This window comes from Scyliorhinus torazame, chromosome 1, assembly GCF_047496885.1.
Source record: "Scyliorhinus torazame isolate Kashiwa2021f chromosome 1, sScyTor2.1, whole genome shotgun sequence".
NCBI lineage: Eukaryota > Metazoa > Chordata > Chondrichthyes > Carcharhiniformes > Scyliorhinidae > Scyliorhinus > Scyliorhinus torazame.
In genome coordinates, this window is record NC_092707.1 from 58,796,212 (window position 1) to 58,819,271 (window position 23,060).

The 23,060-nt window shown below is 53.6% G+C and overlaps 1 protein-coding gene across 1 annotated transcript in view; it reads left to right on the forward strand.

Annotated features, from left to right (window-relative positions):
• The window catches only part of LOC140429443 (leucine-rich repeat-containing protein 43-like), a 125,850-nt gene that overhangs the window by 30,735 nt on the left and 72,055 nt on the right, over positions 1-23,060 (forward strand). Inside the window, exons 3-6 of the mRNA XM_072516436.1 lie at positions 6,732-6,842; positions 7,021-7,160; positions 8,922-9,160; positions 15,209-15,399. Of these exons, the coding sequence (XP_072372537.1) occupies positions 6,732-6,842; positions 7,021-7,160; positions 8,922-9,160; positions 15,209-15,399 (681 nt within the window). The remainder of the gene's footprint in view (positions 1-6,731; positions 6,843-7,020; positions 7,161-8,921; positions 9,161-15,208; positions 15,400-23,060) is intronic.

Sequence of the window (23,060 nt, forward strand, 5' to 3'; positions counted from 1 at the left end):
GAAACCGGAGGCACCTGGAAACATGAGGCACCTGGAAACATGAGGAACCTGGCAACATGCGGGAACTTGGAACATGAGGCATCTGGAAACATGAGGCACCTGGAAACATGAGGAACCTGGCAACATGCGGGACCATGGAACATGAGGCACCTGGAAACATGAGGCACCTGGAAACATGCGGCACCTGGCAACATGAGGCACCTGGAAACATGAGGAACCTGGCAACATGCGGGACCTGGAAACATGCGGCACTGGAAACATGAGGCACCTGGAAACATGAGGCACCTGGAAACATGAGGCACCTGGAAACTGACGCACCTGGAAACCGGAGGCACCTGGAAACATGAGGCACCTGGAAACATGAGGAACCTGGCAACATGCGGGACCTTGGAACATGAGGCATCTGGAAACATGAGGCACCTGGAAACATGAGGAACCTGGCAACATGCGGCACCTGGAAACATGCGGCACCTGGAAACATGAGGCACCTGGAAACTGACGCACCTGGAAACCTGAGGCACCTGGAAACATGAGGCACCTGGAAACATGAGGAACCTGGCAACATGCGGGACCTGGCAACATGCGGGACCTTGGAACATGAGGCACCTGGAAGCATGAGGCACCTGGAAACACGAGGAACCTGGCAACATGCGGGACCTTGGAACATGAGGCACCTGGAAACATGCGGCACCTGAAAACATGAGGCACCTGGAAACTGACGCACCTGGAAACATGAGGCACCTGGAAACATGAGGCACCTGGAAACATGAGGAACCTGGAAACTGACGCACCTGGAAACATGAGGCACCTGGAAACATGAGGCACCTGGAAACATGAGGCACCTGGAAACATGCGGTACCTGCAAACATGAGGCACCTGAAAACATGAGGCACCTGGAAACATGAGGCACCTGGAAACATGAGGCACCTGGAAACCTGAGGCACCTGGAAGCATGAGGAACCTGGCAACATGCGGGACTTTGGAACATGAGGCACCTGGAAACATGCGGCACCTGGGAACATGAGGCACCCGGAAACATGCTGCACCTGGAGACATGCGGCACCTGGAAACATGCGGCACCTGGAAACATGAGGCACCTGGAAACATGAGGCACCTGGAAACATGCGGCACCTGGAAACATGAGATACCTGGAAACATGCGGCACCTGGAAACATGAGGCACCTGGAAACATGCGGCACCTGGAAACATGAGGAACATTCTGAAGACATGAAGGCCATGATATAAATGCAAGATCTTCCTTTTTCTAATAAAAAATAGATTCTTCACAACTTTTTTTCAGTCTGGTTCCATCTTCTATGCAAACTCCTGGATCATATTGTGTTGGACTGTTGGTTTGGATGTAATGGGTGCATATCCAAAATGCATTAGGCCCAAGTAGAACCTGCCTCATGTAATCTAACCCTCATGGAACTGCTTCAATTTAGGTTGATCGATCAAACCAAGCCAGCTTCATAGCTGGTTCAGTGAGCTTGGCAGATACGGAGGTTGCCAAGCTTCTAAATGGAGGAACAAAAATAATTAAAGAACACAACTTACAAACGTAAGAACAAGGAACAGGAGTATGCCATTCAGCCCCTCAGGCCGGCCGTACCATTTACTAAGATCATGGCTGACCTGACAGTAACCATGAATCTGCATCCCATCTAGCCCTAATTATCTATTACCCCTTGCTTAGCAAGAATCTATCCACCTCTCCCTTAAAAATGTTCAAGGGTGTAGTGCGGTCACGTGGAGTGAGCATGGGAGGAGCTGCATTTTCACAAGCTCTGGCTCTACTTATCTTTTAATCCTTTATTTTAAGCTAATACTCATCCCAGAATTATCTTTTTTTGAAGGGGGTACTTAGAAGGGGACCTCGTGGCGACCAAGACACTCGCGACCTCACTAACGGCCTCCCGTAATGTACAAGCGTACGCCCCCGACTGCAGGACGCCCCCCTCATGGACATCATGGGTCCCACCAGCAGCCGCCCCCAGACAAACCCAAGCCTGCGCCGCGCGGCAGCCAGCAAACCCCGGGGGACCCAAGTGCTATTTCTGATGGCAGACAAAGCACCCGGCAGCGCTGCTCGGCGCGGAGTGCAATCTGCAAGACCTGTGGGAAGAAGGGGCATTTCGCTGCGGTGTACCAGGCCCGGTCGATCGCTGCTGTATCCAGGCCCATTGTTCCTGCAACCCCCACGTGCGACCCGTGGGCGCCGCCATTTTCGTCCCGGCAGCCCATGTGCAGCCCGTGGGCGCCGCCATCTTCCCCCATCAGACCTCGTGCGCCCCGTGGGCGCCGCCATCTTCGGCGCCATTTTGGGCGCCTCAGGACTCCTGCTCGTCGGGCACCTCATCTGGCCGCTCATTGCCCGCAACCGCCGCCGACCAGCCGGGGCCCACCAACACCAGCCGCAACTCGCCTCCATCACGCTCAACCAGTCCCGGCCACACAACCTCGCACCCGCGACAACGACGGTGATAGTCGATTTTGCCTTCTCGACTCCGGGAGCACGGAGAGCTTCATCCACCCCACTACGGAAGTCCACCTCCGGGGTTTCGCTCCCAACGTGGCTGGCAGACCCAGGACCCGTCCTCCTCCGCAAGCACGTGCGGCTCCACAAGGCGGCCCCGTTGGTCGAAAGGGTACAGCTGCTACATGCAAACCCGCAGTACACCTACGTGGCATACCCCGACGGCCGCCAAGACACAGTCTCCCTCAGGGACCTGGCACCAGCTGGTTCCCCACCCCCTCCTCCAATTTCCCCGGCGCCACCCACCTTACCCCCCCAGCGTACCTCACCACAGCCCCTGCTCCAGGACGATCCGTCCTCCCATTGGTTCCACCCAGGGATGAGGATGAGTATTACACGTTCCCGGAGCCACAGGCGACCAAGCCGGCGCCTGCATCACCACCGGGACTGCGGCGCTCACAACGGAGGATCAAGGCACCCGACTGGCTAGATTTGTGAACTTTCACCAAACTGTACTCTTTGAAAATGCTCACATACCATGTAAATAGTTTTTGAAAATGCTCACATAACATGTAAATAGTTTTCCACCACCCCCGCTGGACTTTTTTAACAGGGGGTGATGTGGCAGTCACCACTGTTTGTATAATACGTATATGAGAGGTAATACAGTAAGGCTACTGTACTACAGGGACGGGAATAGATCCCTGCCTGCTGGCTCCGCCCAGTAGGTGGAGTATAAATGTGTGTGCTCACCGAGCTGCAGCCATTTCAGCAGCAGCTGCAGGAGGCAACACATCTCTGCTTAATAAAGCCTTGAGTCTCGTCATAATTGATAGTGCATCAGCTACCAACACTGATAACCCCCAAAAAGATACAGTACTCTATAGATAACCCTTAGTAACTTTCCTAACAACATCCATAAGCCAAAACATTTTTTAACAAAGACAGTAGGTTTGAATTCTCTCCAGAAACAGGTATTACTTTGAAATCATCAAGTGCTCTAGAAACATTTTTTAGAGAGAGAGAGATATACACCTTCTTGTTTGAATGCAGCTCTCCAACTGAAAGCGAAACTAAAACGCAGAGCCAAAAAGAGCGTCCAGTTCAAAACAAAAGTAAAAAGCAGAATCACATTCCAGCTCCACCCACACAATGACATCACTGCAGCCATTTGATAAAACACACTTTTCTTAAAGGGACTCTCACACGACACTGCCATCGCAAGTTATGTTTTGGATGATGATCTCATCTCCATAGTGCAGGTCTTTGGTGCTCACTTTGATGAATTGTGAAATATCTTTGAGGAATTAGTGGAAGAGCAGAAGAGAATCCTGGTATTTGATAGAGTAATTTCCCCGATGGGGGCTCCCCTTCAGTCCTTGGAAATCTTGTTGCATGGTGTGACATCTATCCTGACTGACTCAGGGAGTAGGGGTTGGACAAGGAGTGTTTGTGAGCCTGGTCTCTTGCAAGAAGTGGGAGGCATGTTCCTGACTGAGTTTGAGAATTGGCTGCCATGCTTTTGCAATCTTCATTTGAAGGCTGGGTGCATCAGATTTGACAGAGTACATTGTATCAGGTCTTTGAGGTCTGGGCTCAGTTGGAAGCCCGACCACTGGTTCTCAGCTGTCTGTCCTCAATGCTCATCGTGAGGGGTTGGAGGCAGCTGGACATGTTGAGTCATCCCTTCCTGGCTTGGGCCTAGGTTCCTTGCCACCTGGGCGTTGGAGCGATGGTGTGGCAGAGGTGATGGCACTTCGTTCAATGGAACTTGTGAGAGATCCTGAGGGTTGTTCAATGATCCTGTCATGGCTTTGGCCTTTGCAAGAGACATGGATGGTGTTATTATCCTGCAGTTCATCCTGGACTTTATTCCCTTGTGATCATGCTGTTAATTTTGAGTTGTTGTCTTTTCTCCTGACAAGGGTGTGCAATGTTTGAGCGCGAAGGCAAGGGTCGTCTGTTATCCTGTTTTGGCAAAAATCATATTGACTCGGTAAAGTGATATGTGGTCGGTGCCTTGCCTTTTTTGTTTATGTGCTGTAATCCTTAATGAGGAGCGAGTGCATTTTAGCCACTCTCATTGATAGAGAAGATGAGTAGAGCCAGGGAGGAGTGATGAGTGGGTGTCTGGTGTGGTAACGGGTGTTAGAGATAGAGAAGATCTCAATTAGATTGAGGATAGCCCCCAGTTAGAGATAATTGTATTGGGTTTTTATTTAGCTTTTGTTTTGGTCATTTAAATCTTGAGAATCCGTGCTTATCTCCTACGAAAGAGAGGACTGGCTCCTTGTTGTTCTTGCTTGTGGTTGGCGTATTGGAGCTATTAGAATAGGGGGAAATGAGTGGTGGTGCATGATGGTGTGTGGTTGGTTAATCCTCCAATGTGGGAGGGGAGTTCTTCCCTCTATCTGAGTGAGCAGTGTGCTATTTCATTATCATATTGGGAGGTGGAAATCGGCACCCCGCCCAAGACGTCCAATCAATGGGTGTTTTGAATATTCTTCTTCTCTTTGGTAGTGGGGCCTTCTCGGTTGAGGCCGATGTAATTTTTCAGGTGTCAGTGGGGCTGATGCACTGCCCTGGGTGTGATTAGTGAGGGGTGGGGCCGGCTGGGTGGTAGTTCTTGGCGTGTGCTGGGTGACGTGGGGGTACTGACTAGGCCAAATCCAGTGCTGTGGTTGGTATCCTGTTGCCCTCTTAAGCTTGGGATGTCCCTTCTCGAAGGCACTTATTAGGGGCATCCTGAGAGGCCAAGTTTTGATGTGCTTTGAGCATCCTTGGTTTACTAACTCCTTGATGCATGTGCGTGTGAGGTTGAGTCGGGTCCTATACTGTAGTTGATATCCTGTTGCCCCCCTTATGGTTGGGACGTTCCTTTGTCTGAAGGAACAGCTTTTTCTCTTCTTGGTCATATGGTAGTGGGCATGTGCTGGAGGAACACAGACCTGTGGTTGGCTCCTGGTTCTCTTTAACCTTAGATCCTCTGTTCCTTATAGTTTTCCCTTTATATTTAATCTATCTCGATTGGGTTATCGGGAGGCGCTGACCGTACTGACTATAATCCAAACCTATAGGTGCTGGTCCTCTCTTTATAAATATGTGGAATGATCGTTCTGTACTGGGCCTGAGGTTGGGATTATGTTGCGTCTTGTGGCATATGCGTTCTTGTGAATTTTCTTTATTTTAATGTTTTTTTAATATAGTGGGATGAAAGAATCCTTGTTTGGCTCTTGCAGCGGTACAGACAGTTCTGGTATTCGAAGGGAGGAGGTTACAGTGTGTCATTGATGCCTCTGGTGTTGCTAGAGCTGAGGGAGATATGTGCTGATGCGCACCTGAACAGGATGTGAAGAACCTATCCTGAATTCTTGTTGTTGTTTCAAGCAATCGCCACATGGGGAGGTGTGCACCATTTTGCCGTGTCTTCAAGACGTTATCCTTCTCTCCCTTGTTCTCTGGTGATGCGTATAGATGAGTCTGATGATTGTCCCAAGCTTGCCATATTGCTGTTTTCCTGTCCCCCTTTGTATCCATGTATGTTGAGACATTTGTGCTGAGCTGTACCATTCCTGTTGTGTTGCTGCGTTATTTGTTCAAATGAAAAACTTGAATAAAAATACTTTAAAAAAAAAAAATTCAAAGACTCTGTTTCCACTGCCTTTTCAGGAAGAGAGTCCCAGAGTCTCATGACCCTATAAGAGGAAATTGTTTTCCTCATCTCCGTTTAAAATGGGCATCCTATTATTTTTAAACCGGGACCCGTAGTTCTAGATACTCTCACAAGAGGAAACATCCTCTCCACATCCACCCTGTCAAGACCCCTCAGGATCTTATAAGTTTCGATCAAGTCACCTCTTACTCTTCTAAATTTCAGCAGATACAAGCCTAGCCTCTCGAACCTTTCCTTGTAAGACAACCCGCTCGTTCCAGGCATTAGTCTGGTAAACCTTCTCTGAACTGCTTCCAATACATTTATTTCCTTCCTTGAATAAGGTGACCAATATTATACATAGTACTCAGATGTGGTCTCACTAGAGTTCTGTATAACTAAAACGTAACCTTCCCACTGTTGTATTCAATTCTCCTCGCAATAAATGATAACATTCTATTAGATTTCCTAATTATTTATTGCACCTGCAGACTGGCTTTTTGCAATTCCAGCACTAAGACACCTTTAAACCTCCTCAATCCAGGACTGACAATCATGAATCAACATTCAATTATACTTTCTGTTTTTATTTCTCTTCTCTAGGTGCGTGAGGTTGATAAGGACATATTGAGATTTCAGAATCTGGAGGAACTTATATTAAGTGTCAATAGAATCCCTACATTAAACTCAGCCAACCTACCAAGAAAGCTAACGGTAAAAGGAGAGGATGTGGAAATATTCTCAGATCAGTAAAATGATCATGATTTTGTGGGAGTGTTTTTTTTTCCCATTAACAACAATATTTTTTGGAACAATTGCGTTGCATCATCCGCGTCTGAGGAAGTTTAAACCTGCAGCTCGTTTGATACATGTTTTTTTCCCCCTATTACAGGTTCTTGAGCTCTGCTCCAACAAGATTTCCTCTTTGAAAGAACTGTGTGTTAGCCCACCGCCAAGGTTGCAATACCTGGGGCTGTCACGCAACAAGCTTTCGCTGGACTCCGAGTACAATTATTTCTCAGAAGAGTTCTGGTAAATATACTGGCCCTGGCACTGCTCAATAGATCATAAAGATATATTGGATGTTACGACTACCATCACCATCATCACCACCGTAATACACAAGACAGGAAAAGCTGATAATGGGGTGTCTCGTTTGGCTTTCCGCTCAATGGCCTCTCGAGATGCTGGGTGGGGAAATGTGGTGCCTCCCACAACTGGTCTTGGTGGGCAGGCTGATGTGAAGTGTTCCATAGTCTGAGATTCTGGGAGTTGATGACAAGCTACACATGGGCTGAAATCATCTGCACTTTAAAGACTTCTGGATTCCAACCCCAATCATGTCAGCAGCCTGCTCGAGCTCCATCTCAATCTTACAGGAGGAGTCCAATTAAAAGGCTGCCTGTCCCAATTTGGCACAATAGGTGGGTTGAAGGAGCGGGGTGACCAATAGGGTGTTGGCTTGTGAGGGAGACCGGCAATATTCACAGTGGGACAGCTACAACTCTTGGGGATCTGTTGGTGTGGGTTCGATTTGCCCAGATCTCAGAGATAAACGCCACCATCCATTCCTACAGATTTCAGTAACCCCAGCACCCATTCCTCCAGTTATTCTGGAGAGATGTGAGCCAAACAATCTAGCTTCATACAGTAACTTCCCTGTTACTCCAGATTTGTACATTTTTAGGGGGGAGAAAGATCAGAAAGTTTTTCAAAATTCATTCTTGGGATGTGGGTGTTGCTGGTTAGGCCAGCACTTATTGCCCATCCCTAATTGCCCTTGAGAGGATGATGAGCTGCCTTCTCGAACTGCTACAGTCCCTGTGGTGTAGGTACACCCACGGTGTTAATGACTCTGAACATTCAGAGCGGAACCGTCCCAGAATTGCAGTGTTGGATCAGGCGAGAAAAGCTGTGTGAAACCTGCCTGTCTTTTCTTGCCTGATTAACCAGCACTCTGTGCAATTTCCAAGTACTATCGAGAATCACAAAGCCAGCTGGAGAGGCGGGGCCTATAAAATGCCAGCAGCGCCGGGAATCTGAGATTGCGAATCCATTGTTAAAGGGTGCCCCAATCTGAAGTTAAATTTAAGGCCCCCCACCCCTCCAATATGGAGAGGGTAATCCCCCCTGCCAGTGCCGCTGACAGTACCAGGATGCCAGGGGGTAATGTCCAGGCATGTCCCTTAACCCAAGGGGGCTACTGGCACCTCTGTGCCCCCGGCGTGGTCATCACAGTTGTGATTTGCGCTGGCGTGATGCCATGCCGCCAGGGTGGGGGTGTGGAAGATGCTTTGTGGGGGGACACTACACTGTCAAGTCCTTTGATAGCATTCTAATTTATTTTAAAATATGCATATCAGGTTCACTCCCTTTCTGGTAGATGACCCCACACTCATTTATATTACTATAAGGAAGTTAGTGATAACTGTCAAACAGAAAATCTTTATATTAACACTAACTGCGCTGAACTGCCTTATAAAACTTCCATACCTGATGGTTTCTGAGTGGTGCAATTGGTTTTACAGGGAAGCTTCTAGAATTTCCTATCAGAGTCCAAATGGTCCAAGATCTATCTGAATCTGAACTGTGGGATAGAATTTTTTTTAAATAATTTGAAAACTCACGAGTGAATTTCAGGATTTTGTCCATTAGACTTTGTGGTAGGGTTGATTAGTGTGTACCCTGATATGCATGAGCTTCAAACTCTCTCAAGAACAAATTGAATTTAGAGTCTTTCATGATGTTTTAATAATATTACTGTTTGGATCTTCTTTGTCTTTTGTAAAATAGGCCCAATTTAATATCGCTTGATTTGAGTTTCAATGACTTTTCGAATTTGCGGGACATTGTCACCCATCTTAATTTACTGCCAAACCTGAAGAACCTTATTCTCCTGGGCAATCCACTGGCTCTTCTCCCCAATTACCGTGGTTTTATACTCGACTCTCTGCAGAATCTTGTTTCCTTGGATGATGTGTTGATATCTCCAGATGAAAGGCATCATTTTAGGGGCATTTCTAAACATCGAGGTAAGCATGTTAAGTACTGATCACCTGTTCATGTTGAGAATTCCTCTTACGTCGAACAGCCTTACTACCTCACTGCGTTTCACGAGCTGAGGCAAAACCTTAGCTTGTGCTGCTTAACACAGCCTGGATTTTTGCTATGGTGCAGAGCCTCTCCTGTACTAGCTCTGGAAAAGCAGACAGAGTCTCCCATTGCTGGGACCACAAATTCCCCATTCCTTCCTAGGATGACCCCCCGAGGTGGGGGTGGATGTCCAGCTGAGCAGAGCTACACCCTCTGATAGGGACACCCCAATGCTGGCCTTGTCTTCAACACCCAGTCCTCCTCACTTTTGATGTGTTCCTATGAAGACTTTATATTTTAAAGAGATAAATTAATATGCACAATAACTCATAGTCAGAAGCTCTCCATTCATTGTACAATGGTGATCTGATTGCAAACCTGCAACGTGATGATGTAAAATGTAAACCAGTACTGATGTGGGTCGCACATACATGAACCTTTTTTTTATTTTAAAAAATTTCGAGTACCCAATTCATTTTTTCCAATTAATGGGCAATTTAGCATAGCCGATCCACCTAGCCTGCACATTTTTGGGCTGTGGGGGTGAAACCCATGCAGACACGAGGAGAATGTGCAAACTCCACATGGACAGTGACCCAGAGACAGGATCGAACCTGGGACCTTGGCGCCGTGAGGCAGCAGGGCTAACCCATCGCGCCACCGTGCTGCCCTCACATACATGAACTTTGTCACCTGTTTATTCCCCCTGAGTGGGAGCGACTCAAGGTGAGGAGGTAAACGGAGTGAGTGCCAGGCTGCTAGCTAGAAAAATTGCATAGCTAAGCTCAGGAAAGCTTTATTCCCACTGAGTCTCAAGGTGATTTTTAATAAAATCAAACTATTGTGTGAACTGGTGAGCGTTTTTATGATAAGTTTTAGCTGCTATGAATTAGGCGTTTACAGTGGGTTTGATAGAGACCTCAGTGTATTTTCATCTCTCGCGCTCCCTTATGACCTACTTTCACAATGCCACCAACATTCTGTGGCATCACTTCCACCGTGATCTTCTGGAATGTGTCTAGTCACAGTTGGCGACAATTCAACATGAGTCACAGTTCTGTGCCAATGTGGCAGTGTGATGCTCACGCTGTCACCGGATCTCTGAGCTCCTCCAACCCTCCTTCACCGACACCCAACATTAGAGCCACCCTGTCCCTGCTGATGTGCAGGGCCTCATCCTCCAGAATGATCAGGAAGACAATGGCTGCAGGTTCAACCCCAGTGATTTGCCTCGCCCTGGAACTGTGGGCTCCCTTCACCTTCACCTTCAATGAGAAAATGCAAAGAATTATGTGTATGAGAGGTGGCATGGGTGTTGAGGATGGATTGGAAACATTTCAGATGGATGGCTGTGAGGAATGGGTGCAAGAGGGCAGCAGGTTGCAAGTGAGTGTTGAGTGTTGGAGTGAAAATTTGAGGAGGATGCTGGCGAGAAAGGAAAACATGTGACAGCAAGGTGTATCGAAAGGCCAATGCTAAGAGGATCACCCGCAGAAATAATTAGGCCATTAAACCTTTATGCCACTGAGACTAGATCCTGGAGACCACACACCTACTGCTCACAACCAGTGCTACTTCCAGTCAAACCTGATTCGGAAGGCTGGCTAGTCTCAGTGGAGAGCATTTCTCTCCTGATCCTGACTGCGTCCAACCTTCCCTACAGGCACATGTCTGAGAACCCAGGCTGTGGGAGGTGGCAGCCTTCCCATATCATATGGCATTGAGATAGAGAATTAGCCGTAGTTAGCACTCTCTCGACAACGCTGAGGACCCGGGTTTGATCCCGGCCCCGGGTTGCTGTCTGTGTGGAGTTTGCACATTCTCCCCGTGTCTGTGTAGGTTTCACCCCTGATGCACGATCAATTACACAAAGACGAGAGTTGGATGCAATCGAGGCTTTATTACACTAAGATGTGCGGCCTCCTACAGCAGCTGGCGAAATGGCTGCTGTACGAGGAGCACACATATTTATACTCCGCCTACTGGGCGGAGCCAGCAGGCAGGGAACTACCCCTGTACCTGTAGTACAGGGGCCTTACCGTAAAGCACCTACACTGACATCCTCTACATACAATATATACATCAGTGGTGACTACCACATTCACCCCCTGTTAAAATTGAGTCCGGCGTGGATGTTGAGAACTATATACAGGTAGACGTTTTAAAGTACAGAGAGAAAAATAATTGAGTCCAGTGGGATGGAGGGGAAAATTATGTACAGAATGATGTTTTAAAAGTCCAGGTCATGTTACAGATTCAGTCGGTCCGGAGCCTTGATCTGCCGTTGGGAGTGCCACAGTGCTGGCGGTGATTCCAGTGTCAGTCTGGTCTTCGGTGGCTCCGGGAGCGTGTCGAAGGCCTCTTCATCCCGGATGTGGGCAGGGGGAGGATGGATTGTCCTGGGGCGGGGGTTGCGGCTGGGTGCGCCGGGGGAGGGGGGGGTGGCGCCGGACGGGGGGTGTGAGTGTGCAGAACCAGCTGGTGCCAGGTCCCTGAGGGAGACTGTATCTTGGCGGCCGTCAGGGTACGCTACGTAGGCGTACTGTGGGTTGGCGTGGAGTAGCTGTACCCTCTCAACCAACGGGTCCGCCTTGTGGAATTGTACGTGTTTACGGAGGAGTACGGGTCCTGGAGCTGCGAGCCAAGTCGGGAGTGACACCCCGGAGGTGGACTTCCTAGGGAAGGCAAAGAGACGTTCATGCGGTGTGTCATTGGACGCAGTGCACAGGAGCGACCGAATGGAGTGCAGGGTGTCTGGGAGGACCTCCTGCCAGCGGGAGGCCGGGAGATTTCAGGACCGTAGGGCCAGCTGAATGGCCCTCCAGACCGTCCCATTCTCCCTCTCCACCTGCCCGTTTCCCCGGGGGTTGTACCTGGTCGTCCTGCTCGAGGCGATACCCCGGTTGAGCTGGAACTGACACAGCTCATCGCTCATGAATGAAGATCCCCTGTCACTGTGGACAAAGGCGGGGAAGCCGAACAGAGCGAAGATGGTGTTGAGGGCTTTGATGACAGTGGCAGACATCATGTCGGGGCATGGGATGGCGAAGGGGAATCTGGAATATATGTCGACCACACTGAGGAAGTACGTGTTACGGTCGGTGGAGGGGAAGGGCCCTTTGAAGTCCACACTGAGGCGTTCAAAGGGGCAGGAGGCCTTCACCTCCGCGCACGGTCTGGCCGGTCGAAGTGCGGTTTGCACTCCGTGCAGACCTGGCAGTCTCTGGTGACAGCCCTGACTTCCTCGATGGAGTAGGGCAGTTTGCGGGCCTTGATGAAATGGTAAAAACGTGTGATCCCCGGGTGACAGAGGTTATCGTGCAGAGTCCTGAGTCGGTCCACCTGTGCGCTGGCACATGTACCTCGGGATAGGGCATTGGGGGGCTCGTTGAGCTTACCGGGGCGATACAAAATCTCGTAGTTGTAGGTGGAGAGCTTGATCCTCCACCTCAAGACTTTACCGTTTTTGATCTTGCCCTGCTGTGTGTTATTGAATATAAAGGCAAACGACCGTTGGTCAGTGAGGGCAGTGAATCTCCTGCCGGCCAGGTAATGCCTCCAATGCCGCACAGCTTCATCGATGGCTTGGGCCTCTTTCTTGACGGAGGAATGCCGAATTTCGGAGGCATGTAGGGTTCCTGAAAAAAACGTCACGGGCCTACCTGCCTGGTTGAGGGTGGCGGCTAGAGCGACGTCTGATGCATCGCTCTCAACTTGGAATGGTAACGTCTCGTCGACTGCGTGCATCGCGGCCTTGGCCATGTCGGCCTTGATGCGGTTAAAGGCCTGGTGAGCCTCGGCCGTTAAGGGAAAAAGAATGGATTGAATGAATAGGCGGGCCTTGGCCGCATAGTTTGGGACCCACTGGGCGTAATAAGAAAAGAACCCCAGGCATCGTTTGAGGGCCTTGGGGCAGTGGGGGAGGGGGAGTTCCATGAGGGGGCGCATGCGGTCAGGATCGGGCCCCAGAACTCCGTTCTGGACCACATAGCCGAGGATGGCTAATCGGTCCGTGCTGAACACGCACTTCTCCTTGTTGTAGGTTAGATTGAGGAGAGTGGCGTTGTGGAGAAATTTGGAAAGGTTAGCGTTGTGGTCCTGCTGATCGTGGCCGTAAATGGTGACATTGTCCAGGTATGGGAAAGTGGCCCGCAGCCCGTATCGGTCAACCATTCGGTCCATTTCCCGTTGGAAAACCGAGACCCCGTTGGTGACGCCAAAGGGAACCCTAAGAAAGTGGTAAAGGCGGCCATCTGCCTCAAAGGCAGTGTATGAGCGGTCCGCCTTACGGATGGGGAGCTGATGGTAGGCGGATTTCAGGTCCACAGTTGAGAAGACCCGGTACTGTGCAATCTGATTGACCATATCAGATATGCGTGGGAGAGGGTGCGCGTCGAGCTGCGTGTACCGATTGGTGGTCTGGCTTTAGTCCACGACCATCTTGTGTTTCTCCCCAGTTTTCACAACTACCACTTGGGCTCTCCAGGGGCTGTTGCTGCCTCGATGATGCCTTCCCGAAGCAGTCGCTGGACCTCGGACCTGATGAAGATCCTGTCCTGGGCGCTGTACCGTCTGCTCCTGGTGGCGACAGGTTTGCAATCCGGGGTTAAGTTTGCAAATAGGGAAGGTGGGTTGACCTTTAAATTTGCGAACCCGCACACAGTAAGGGGTGGTAGGGGCCCGCTGAATTTCAGGGTTAGGCTCTGGAGGTTGCACTGGAAGTCCAGGCCGAGTAGCAGGGCAATGCAGAGGTTGGGGAGGGCGTAGTGGCGGAGCCGCTGAACTCCACGCCCTGGACAGTGGGAGTGGCGATGCCGTACCCCTGGATCGCCACGGAGTGGAACCCGGAGGCCAGGGAGATTCTCTGGTTAGCGGGGTGTACCGCGAGGGAGCAGCGCCTTACCGTATCGGGGTGAATGAAGCTCTCGGTGCTCCCGGAGTCCAGCAGACAGGAGATCTCGTGCACATCGATCTTCATGTTGGTAGAAGCCGTTGCCAGGTTGTGTGGGCGAGACACGGCTTGGCATCGACGGTTGCAGGCGGCACGCGGCCAGATGAGGTGCCCGGGGTGCATGGGTCCCGGTAAGATGGTGGCGCCCATGGGCCACACGTGTCATGGGGAAAACGAGATGGCGGCGCCTGACGATCCTGGGGGAGAACAAGATGGCGGCGCCCACGGGCCGCACGTGGGGGTCGAACAAGATGGCGGCGCACACGGGCCGCACGTGGTCTGGGGAGGGGAAGATGGCGGCGCCCACTGGCTGCATGTGAGGGGAGCTGGAACAATAGCGGCGACTAAGCGGGCCTGGCACACCGCAGCGAGGTGCCCCTTCTTGCCACAGGCCTTGCAAAGGTCGCTCCGGGCCGGGTAGCGACCTTAGGCTGCTCTCCCCTCTGTGGGGGAGAGCTGACTGGTGATGATTTAACCTGAGGATCACCACACCACAGGTAAGGGGCGAGGTTGAGAAGGCAGGGCCTTACGAGGAATAACCTCAACCGGTACGGGAATTGAACCTGCGCTACTGACCATACGCTGCATCACCAACCAGCTGTCCAGCCAAGTGAGCTAAACCGGCCACATGAACTATGAAGATGCAAAATAAATAAATATGAAGGATAAAAGAAAAATATGAAAAAACAGGATCTGCTGGAAAGCACCTTGAACCATATTTGTATTAAAGGTGTTACATAAGTGCAAGTTATTCAGATGTGTTCAATTAGCATGTGAAAAAGAAAGATGCATTAACATTTTCAGTCTAATATTTAAAACAATACAATTGCATTCAAAACATTCATTTACTTTTTTTTCCTTCAGCATTTCTGGCAATTACTGTTTTGAGTTTAGTTAAATGTTTTGGTTTACCCCCCCAATTAGTTCAGTTGCTTGTTATTGTTCATGTTATAACAGCAAAGTGAGTTCAGTCTCTAAACTGGGGCAACACATTCAACCCTTTATTTTTTTCCACCCATTGCATGTCTTGCTCCAGATTTAATTGTTCCTGACACTCAGGTAACAATAAATATAGGAAAAGTCAGGGGTATTCCCAACCCCATCGACCCTCTAGAGGAGCTACCAGAATTTCCGGTTGTCGAGAACAGTTACTTTGTGACCTATGAGTTCCTTGGAAGTGTCGAAAACCCCTGTGAATGGAATGAATTACAGACAGAAGATATACCGGTGAGTCTCAGTCTGTTGTTACTGTAGAATCAAATACCTCTTTCAATTTTTCATCAGTTATTCTTGAATGTTAATTGAGGTGCATTGAAGAACAGTTTGGTTGCCAACCATTGTTATTATTAACTATGAGTACAATGGGCTCACATAAAAGAGAACAAGGAAATGTGTTGAATACATTGCAGGAAGAACTGTTATCTTGGTCATATTTAGGACACAATCAATTGTGTTTGGCAAGGTTCAATCAGTTGCACATAGACTCCTATTAATTACTTGTTCTATGAAACAACCATAGATAGATAGAAAGACTTTGCAATTGTATAATGTATTTTACAATCTTAGGACCAGCCACTTTACAACCACTTCAATGATTTTGAAGTTTAATCACTTTTGTAGCAAAAGGTGGCGATGTTCCTATGCATCTCTTGCCCTTGTTCTTCTAGATGGTAGAGGTTGCACCTTTACGTTTAAAGCAACTTTGGCAAGTTGCTGCAGTGCATCTGGTCGATGGTGCACACTGCTGCCACTGTGCGCAAGTGGATGGGGTCTCGATCAATCAGACTGCTTTGTCCTGGATAGTGTTTAGCTTGTGTGTGGTGGGAGGTGCACTCATCCAAGCCAGTAAAGACTATTCCCTCACAGTTTTACTTGTGCCTTGTAGATGAGGAAAGACTTTGGGGAAATTCTGCTTCAATTAAATATTGGGAAGCCATTGTCTTCAGTTCCCATCATAACACTTGCCATCAGTTCCCTTACCACCAACTTCTTCATCCTGCACCCTGGCGACTTCCTTCTCAGGATGTTGCCTGGGATGAAACATTTAAGTTATGAAGAGAGGTTGGATAGACTTGGGTTGTTTTTGCTGGAGCAGAGAAGACCGAGGGATGAGCTGATCGAGGTGTACAAGATTATGAGGGGCATGGCATGGACGGAGTGGATCGGAAACAGCTGTTCCCCTTAGTTGAAGGGTCGGTTACGAGGGGACACAAGTTCAAGGTGAGGGGCGGGAGGTTCAGAGGGATTTGAGGAGAAACCTGTTTACCCAGAGGGTGGTGACGTTCTGGAACGCACTGCCTGGGAGGGTGGTAGAGGTGGGTTGCCTTACATCCTTTCAAATGTCCGATGGGCAGCACGGTGACGCAGTGGGTTACCCCTGCAGTCTCAGGGCGCCGAGATCCCAGGTTCGATCCCGGCTCTGGGTCACTCCGTGTGGAGTTTGCACATTCTCCCTGTGTTTGCATGGGTTTCACCCCCACAACCCAAAGATGTGCAAGGTAGGTGGATTGGCCACTCTAAATTGCCCCTTAATTGGAAGAAATGAATTGGGTACTCTAAATTTTTTTTTTAAAAATCCTTTCAAAAGTACCTGGTGAGCACTTGGCACGGCATAACATTCAAGGATATGGGCCAAGTGCTGGCAAATGGGATTAGGGTAGTCAGATCTGGTCATTTTATGTGGCGGTGCACACTCGATGGGCCGAAGGGCCTTTACTGCACTGTATTTTTCTGTGAGTCTGTGAATCAGACTGTTTGCAACCTTGGAGCACGATTCTCTAGCCTCGTTTCGCTTGAGCAAGAGCGCAACGAGGCTGGTGAGTAGCGGGAGAGGTGGTAAACGTGAACCGCGCCGGGCGCCTAACTGTTCACCCGGCCTGTTCCTGTAGGCAAAATCGGGATCGCACTGTAGTGTGGCGGGAAATCAATTATCACTACTTAAGCCCTATTTCCATACAATTAACGGGAGCCAACCCTTATCCAACGGCCTCCTGTGTTCCAGCCGCCTCCCCAGCAAGTGGTCATGCTGGCACAATTAGTACTTCTTTTGAAAAATGTGAACCTGGCGGAGGGACTGCTGTGGGGAGCCGAGGAGACAAGGAGCCATCTTTGCTCACAGGTGCTGGCCTTGCGGCTGAAAGCTATTCCTAATAGGGAATTGGCAATCATGGATAATTGAGCACTTCACACATCAGAGCCATTGCCCTGCATCCCAATCACACCTTGATGCATGGACGCTGTGCCTGAACACTGCGGGAGGCAGCAGCATAGACGCAGCGGCCGACCTTCGATCACCCAGGGGATGGGTCCCAGCCCCGGTCACATGTCTGCAGGCAAATATGCATGGGCAGGGTGTGTCAGGTGAGGGGTGCAGTAGGGGGGGTGGGGGGTATGTCCGGGGGGATGGGGCATGGGATTGGTGGTTGGGCCGCATCGCAGAACAAAGAGCCAGAGGCCTCATACTGGTTGTGGTGAGGGTATTTTAATGTTCCTCGGACAAGTGTACACCGCTGTCCCACTCTCCCGATGGTGCCACCCCACTATACCCACCCTACCCCTCTCTCCCACATGCACCCTCTCCCCAATGCACATTCCACTGCTTGCCCCCCACCTAGCCCTGCCCCCCTCCCCGTACCCTCTCAGTGATCATCAATGTGCGTTGGCCTCCTCGCTCTACCGCTACGTCTTGGTTTATCCCCAGGGTGCACATCTGAGGTGGACGCAGCCAGCTGCTTACCTCATCCCGTGGCCTTCGAATCGCCTGGCGGGTGCCCTCTGGGGCCGGACGGTGCGGGCTCACTTGACCGCAGCACATGCACAGCCGTGTGCCCTATCCTGTGTGGTGACCTCGAGACGTGCCTCATCAGAGGGGTGGAATTCGGGGACTGCCAGTCCATAGGATGGGTCCAGGTAGTCACCCAGCACCCCCTCCTTCCACTCAGTGCCCATAGGGCCCAGGGGTTCACCTTGGGACAGAGGGGCAGCTGGTTGACGCCCCGGCTGCCCCTGCGCCATCGGGCCCTGCCGGCCCTGGTGGTGCCCCATTGTCTGTACCATGGTGTCACTGCATCGCCGATGCTTCCCAGTGATTGGGACAAGCCCCGCAGCACCTCGGCCATTCCCACCTGAGACCGGGACAAGCCCCGCAGCACCTCGGCCATTCCCACCTGAGACCAGGACAAGCCCGCAGCGCCTGGGCCATTCCCATCTGAGACCGGGACAAGCTCCGCAGAGCCTGGGCCATTCCCACCTGAGACCGGGACAAGCTCCGCAGCGCCTGGGCCATTCCCACCTGAGACCGGGACAAGCTCCGCAGCGTCTCTGCCATTCCCATCTGAGACCGGGACAAGCTCCGCAGCGCCTCGGCCATTCCCACCTGAGACCGGGACAGGCCCCGCAGCGGCTGGGCCATTCCCACCTGAGACCGGGACAAGCTCCGCAGCGCCTCGGCCATTCCCACCTGAGACCGGGACAAGCTCCGCAGCGCCTCGGCCATTCCCACCTGAGACCGGGACAAGCTCCGCAGCGCCTCGGCCATTCCCACCTGAGACCGGGACAAGCTCCGCAGCGCCTCGGCCATTCCCATCTGAGACTGGGACAAGCTCCGCAGCGCCTCGGCCATTCCCACCTGAGACCGGGACAAGCTCCGCAGCGCCTCGGCCATTCCCATCTGAGACTGGGACAAGCTCCGCAGCGCCTCGGCCATTCCCACCTGAGACCGGGACAAGCTCCGCAGCGCCTCGGCCATTCCCATCTGAGACTGGGACAAGCTCCGCACCGCCTAGGCCATTCCCATCTGAGACCGGGACAAGCCCCGCAGCGCCTGGGCCATTCCCATCTGAGACCGGGACGAGCTCCGCAGCGCCTCGGCCATTCCCACCTGAGACCGGGACAAGCCCCGCAGCGCCTCGGCCATTCCCATCTGAGACCGGGACAAGCTCCGCAGCGCCTGGGCCATTCCCACCTGAGACCGGGACAAGCCCCGCAGCGCCTCGGCCATTCCCACCTGAGACCGAGACAAGCTCCGCAGCGCCTGGGCCATTCCCACCTGAGACCGGGACAAGCTCCGCAGCGCCTGGGCCATTCCCACCTGAGACCGGGACAAGCTCCGCAGCGCCTGGGCCATTCCCATCTGAGACCGGGACAAGCTCCGCAGCGTCTCTGCCATTCCCACCTGAGACCGGGACAAGCTCCGCAGCGTCTCGGCCATTCCCATCTGAGACCGGGACAAGCCCCGCAGCGCCTCGGCCATTCCCATCTGAGACCGGGACAAGCTCCGCAGCGCCTCGGCCATTCCCACCTGAGACCGGGACAAGCCACGCAGCGCCTCGGCCATTCCCATCTGAGACCGGGACAAGCTCCGCAGCGCCTCGGCCATTCCCACCTGAGACTGGGGCAAGCTCCGCAGCGCCTCGGCCATTCACATCTGAGACCGGACAAGCTCCGCAGCGTCTCTGCCATTCCCACCTGAGACCGGGACAAGCTCCGCAGCGCCTCGGCCATTCACATCTGAGACCGGACAAGCTCCGCAGCGTCTCTGCCATTCCCACCTGAGACCGGGACAAGCTCCGCAGCGCCTGGGCCATTCCCATCTGAGACCGGAACAAGCCCCACAGCGCCTCGGCCATTCCCACCTGAGACCGGGACAAGCCCCACAGCGCCTGGGCTATTCCCATCTGAGACCGGACAAGCTCCGCAGCGTCTCTGCCATTCCCACCTGAGACCGGGACAAGCTCCGCAGCGCCTGGGCCATTCCCATCTGAGACCGGGACAAGCTCCGCAGCGCCTCGGTCATTCCCACCTGAGACCGGGACAAGCCCCACAGCGCCTGGGCTATTCCCATCTGAGACCGGACAAGCTCCGCAGCGTCTCTGCCATTCCCATCTGAGACCAGGACAAGCCACGCAGCGCCTGGGCCATTCCCATCTGAGACCGGGACAAGCTCCGCATCGCCTCGGCCATTCCCACCTGAGACCGGGACAAGCTCCGCATCGCCTCGGCCATTCCCACCTGAGACTGGGACAAGCTCCGCAGCGCCTCGGCCATTCCCACCTGAGACCGGGACAAGCTCCGCAGCGCCTGGGCCATTCCCACCTGAGACTGGGACAAGCTCCGCAGCGCCTGGGCCATTCCCATCTGAGACCGGACAAGCCCCACAGCGCCTGGGCCATTCCCACCTGAGACCGGGACAAGCTCCGCAGCGCCTCGGCCATTCCCATCTGAGACCGGACAAGCCCCACAGCGCCTGGGCCATTCCCATCTGAGACCGGGACAAGCTCCGCAGCGCCTCGGCCATTCCCATCTGAGACCGGGACAAGCTCCGCAGCGCCTCGGCCATTCCCACCTGAGACCGGGACAAGCTCCGCAGCGTCTCGGCCATTCCCATCTGAGACCGGGACAAGCTCCGCAGCGTCTCGGCCATTCCCATCTGAGACCGGGACAAGCTCCGCAGCGTCTTGGCCATTCCCACCTGAGACCGGGACAAGCTCCGCAGCGCCTCGGCCATTCCCATCTGAGACCGGGACAAGCTCCGCAGCGCCTCGGCCATTCCCACCTGAGACCGGGACAAGCTCCGCAGCGTCTCGGCCATTCCCATCTGAGACCGGGACAAGCTCCGCAGCGTCTCTGCCATTCCCACCTGAGACCGGGACAAGCTCCGCAGCGCCTCGGCCATTCCCACCTGAGACCGGGACAAGCTCCGCAGCGCCTCGGCCATTCCCACCTGAGAGCGGGACAAGCTCCGCAGCGCCTCGGCCATTCCCATCTGAGACCGGGACAAGGTCCGCAGCGTCTCGGCCATTCCCACCTGAGACCGGGACAAGCTCCGCAGCGCCTCGGCCATTCCCATCTGAGACCGGGACAAGCTCCGCAGCGCCTCGGCCATTCCCACCTGAGACCGGGACAAGCTCCACAGCGTCTCGGCCATTCCCATCTGAGACCGGGACAAGCTCCGCAGCGTCTCGGCCATTCCCACCTGAGACCGGGACAAGCTCCGCAGCGCCTCGGCCATTCCCATCTGAGACCGGGACAAGCTCCGCAGCGCCTCGGCCATTCCCACCTGAGACCGGGACAAGCTCCGCAGCGTCTCGGCCATTCCCATCTGAGACCGGGACAAGCTCCGCAGCGTCTCTGCCATTCCCACCTGAGACCGGGACAAGCTCCGCAGCGCCTCGGCCATTCCCACCTGAGACCGGGACAAGCTCCGCAGCGCCTCAGCCATTCCCACCTGAGACCGGGACAAGCTCCGCAGCGCCTCGGCCATTCCCATCTGAGACCGGGACAAGCTCCGCAGCGTCTCTGCCATTCCCACCTGAGACCGGGACAAGCTCCGCAACGTCTCTGCCATTCCCACCTGAGACCGGGACAAGCTCCGCAGCGTCTCTGCCATTCCCACCTGAGACCGGGACAAGCCCCGCAGCGCCTCGGCCATTCCCACCTGAGACCGGACAAGCTCCGCAGCGCCTCGGGCATTCCCACCTGAGACCGGGACAAGCCCCGCAGCGTCTCTGCCCTTCCCACCTGAGACCGGGACAAGCTCCGCAGCGCCTCGGCCATTCCCACCGGAGACCGGACAAGCTCCGCAGCGCCTCGGCCATTCCCACCTGAGACCGGGACAAGCTCCGCAGCGTCTCGGCCATTCCCACCTGAGACCGGGACAAGCCCCGCAGCGTCTCTGCCATTCCCACCTGAGACCGGGACAAGCTCCGCAACGTCTCGGCCATTCCCATCTGAGACCGGACAAGCTCCGCAGCGTCTCTGCCATTCCCACCTGAGACCGGGACAAGCTCCGCAGCGCCTCGGCCATTCCCACCTGAGACCGGGACAAGCTCCGCAGCGCCTCGGCCATTCCCACCTGAGACCAGGACAAGCCCCGCAGCGTCTGGCCTATTCCCACCTGAGACCAGGACAAGCTCCGCAGCGCCTCGGCCATTCCCACCTGAGACCGGGACAAGCTCTGCAGCGTCTCTGCCATTCCCACCTGAGACCGGGACAAGCTCTGCAGCGTCTCTGCCATTCCCACCTGAGACCAGGACAAGCCCCGCAGCGTCTGGGCCATTCCCATCTGAGACCAGGACAAGCTCCGCAGCGCCTGGGCCATTCCCATCTGAGACCGGGACAAGCCCCGCAGCACCTCGGCCATTCCCACCTGAGACCGGGACAAGCCCCGCAGCACCTCGGCCATTCCCACCTGAGACCAGGACAAGCCCGCAGCGCCTGGGCCATTCCCATCTGAGACCGGGACAAGCTCCGCAGCGCCTGGGCCATTCCCACCTGAGACCGGGACAAGCCCCGCAGCGCCTCGGCCATTCCCACCTGAGACCGGGACAAGCTCCGCAGCGTCTCTGCCATTCCCATCTGAGACCGGGACAAGCTCCGCAGCGCCTCGGCCATTCCCACCTGAGACCGGGACAGGCCCCGCAGCGCCTGGGCCATTCCCACCTGAGACCGGGACAAGCTCCGCAGCGCCTCGGCCATTCCCACCTGAGACCGGGACAAGCTCCGCAGCGCCTCGGCCATTCCCACCTGAGACCGGGACAAGCTCCGCAGCGCCTCGGCCATTCCCATCTGAGACTGGGACAAGCTCCGCAGCGCCTAGGCCATTCCCACCTGAGACCGGGACGAGCTCCGCAGCGCCTCGGCCATTCCCACCTGAGACCGGGACAAGCCCCGCAGCGCCTCGGCCATTCCCATCTGAGACCGGGACAAGCTCCGCAGCGCCTGGGCCATTCCCACCTGAGACCGGGACAAGCTCCGCAGCGCCTGGGCCATTCCCATCTGAGACCGGGACAAGCTCCGCAGCGCCTCGGCCATTCCCACCTGAGACCGGGACAAGCTCCGCAGCGTCTCGGCCATTCCCACCTGAGACCGGGACAAGCTCCGCAGCGCCT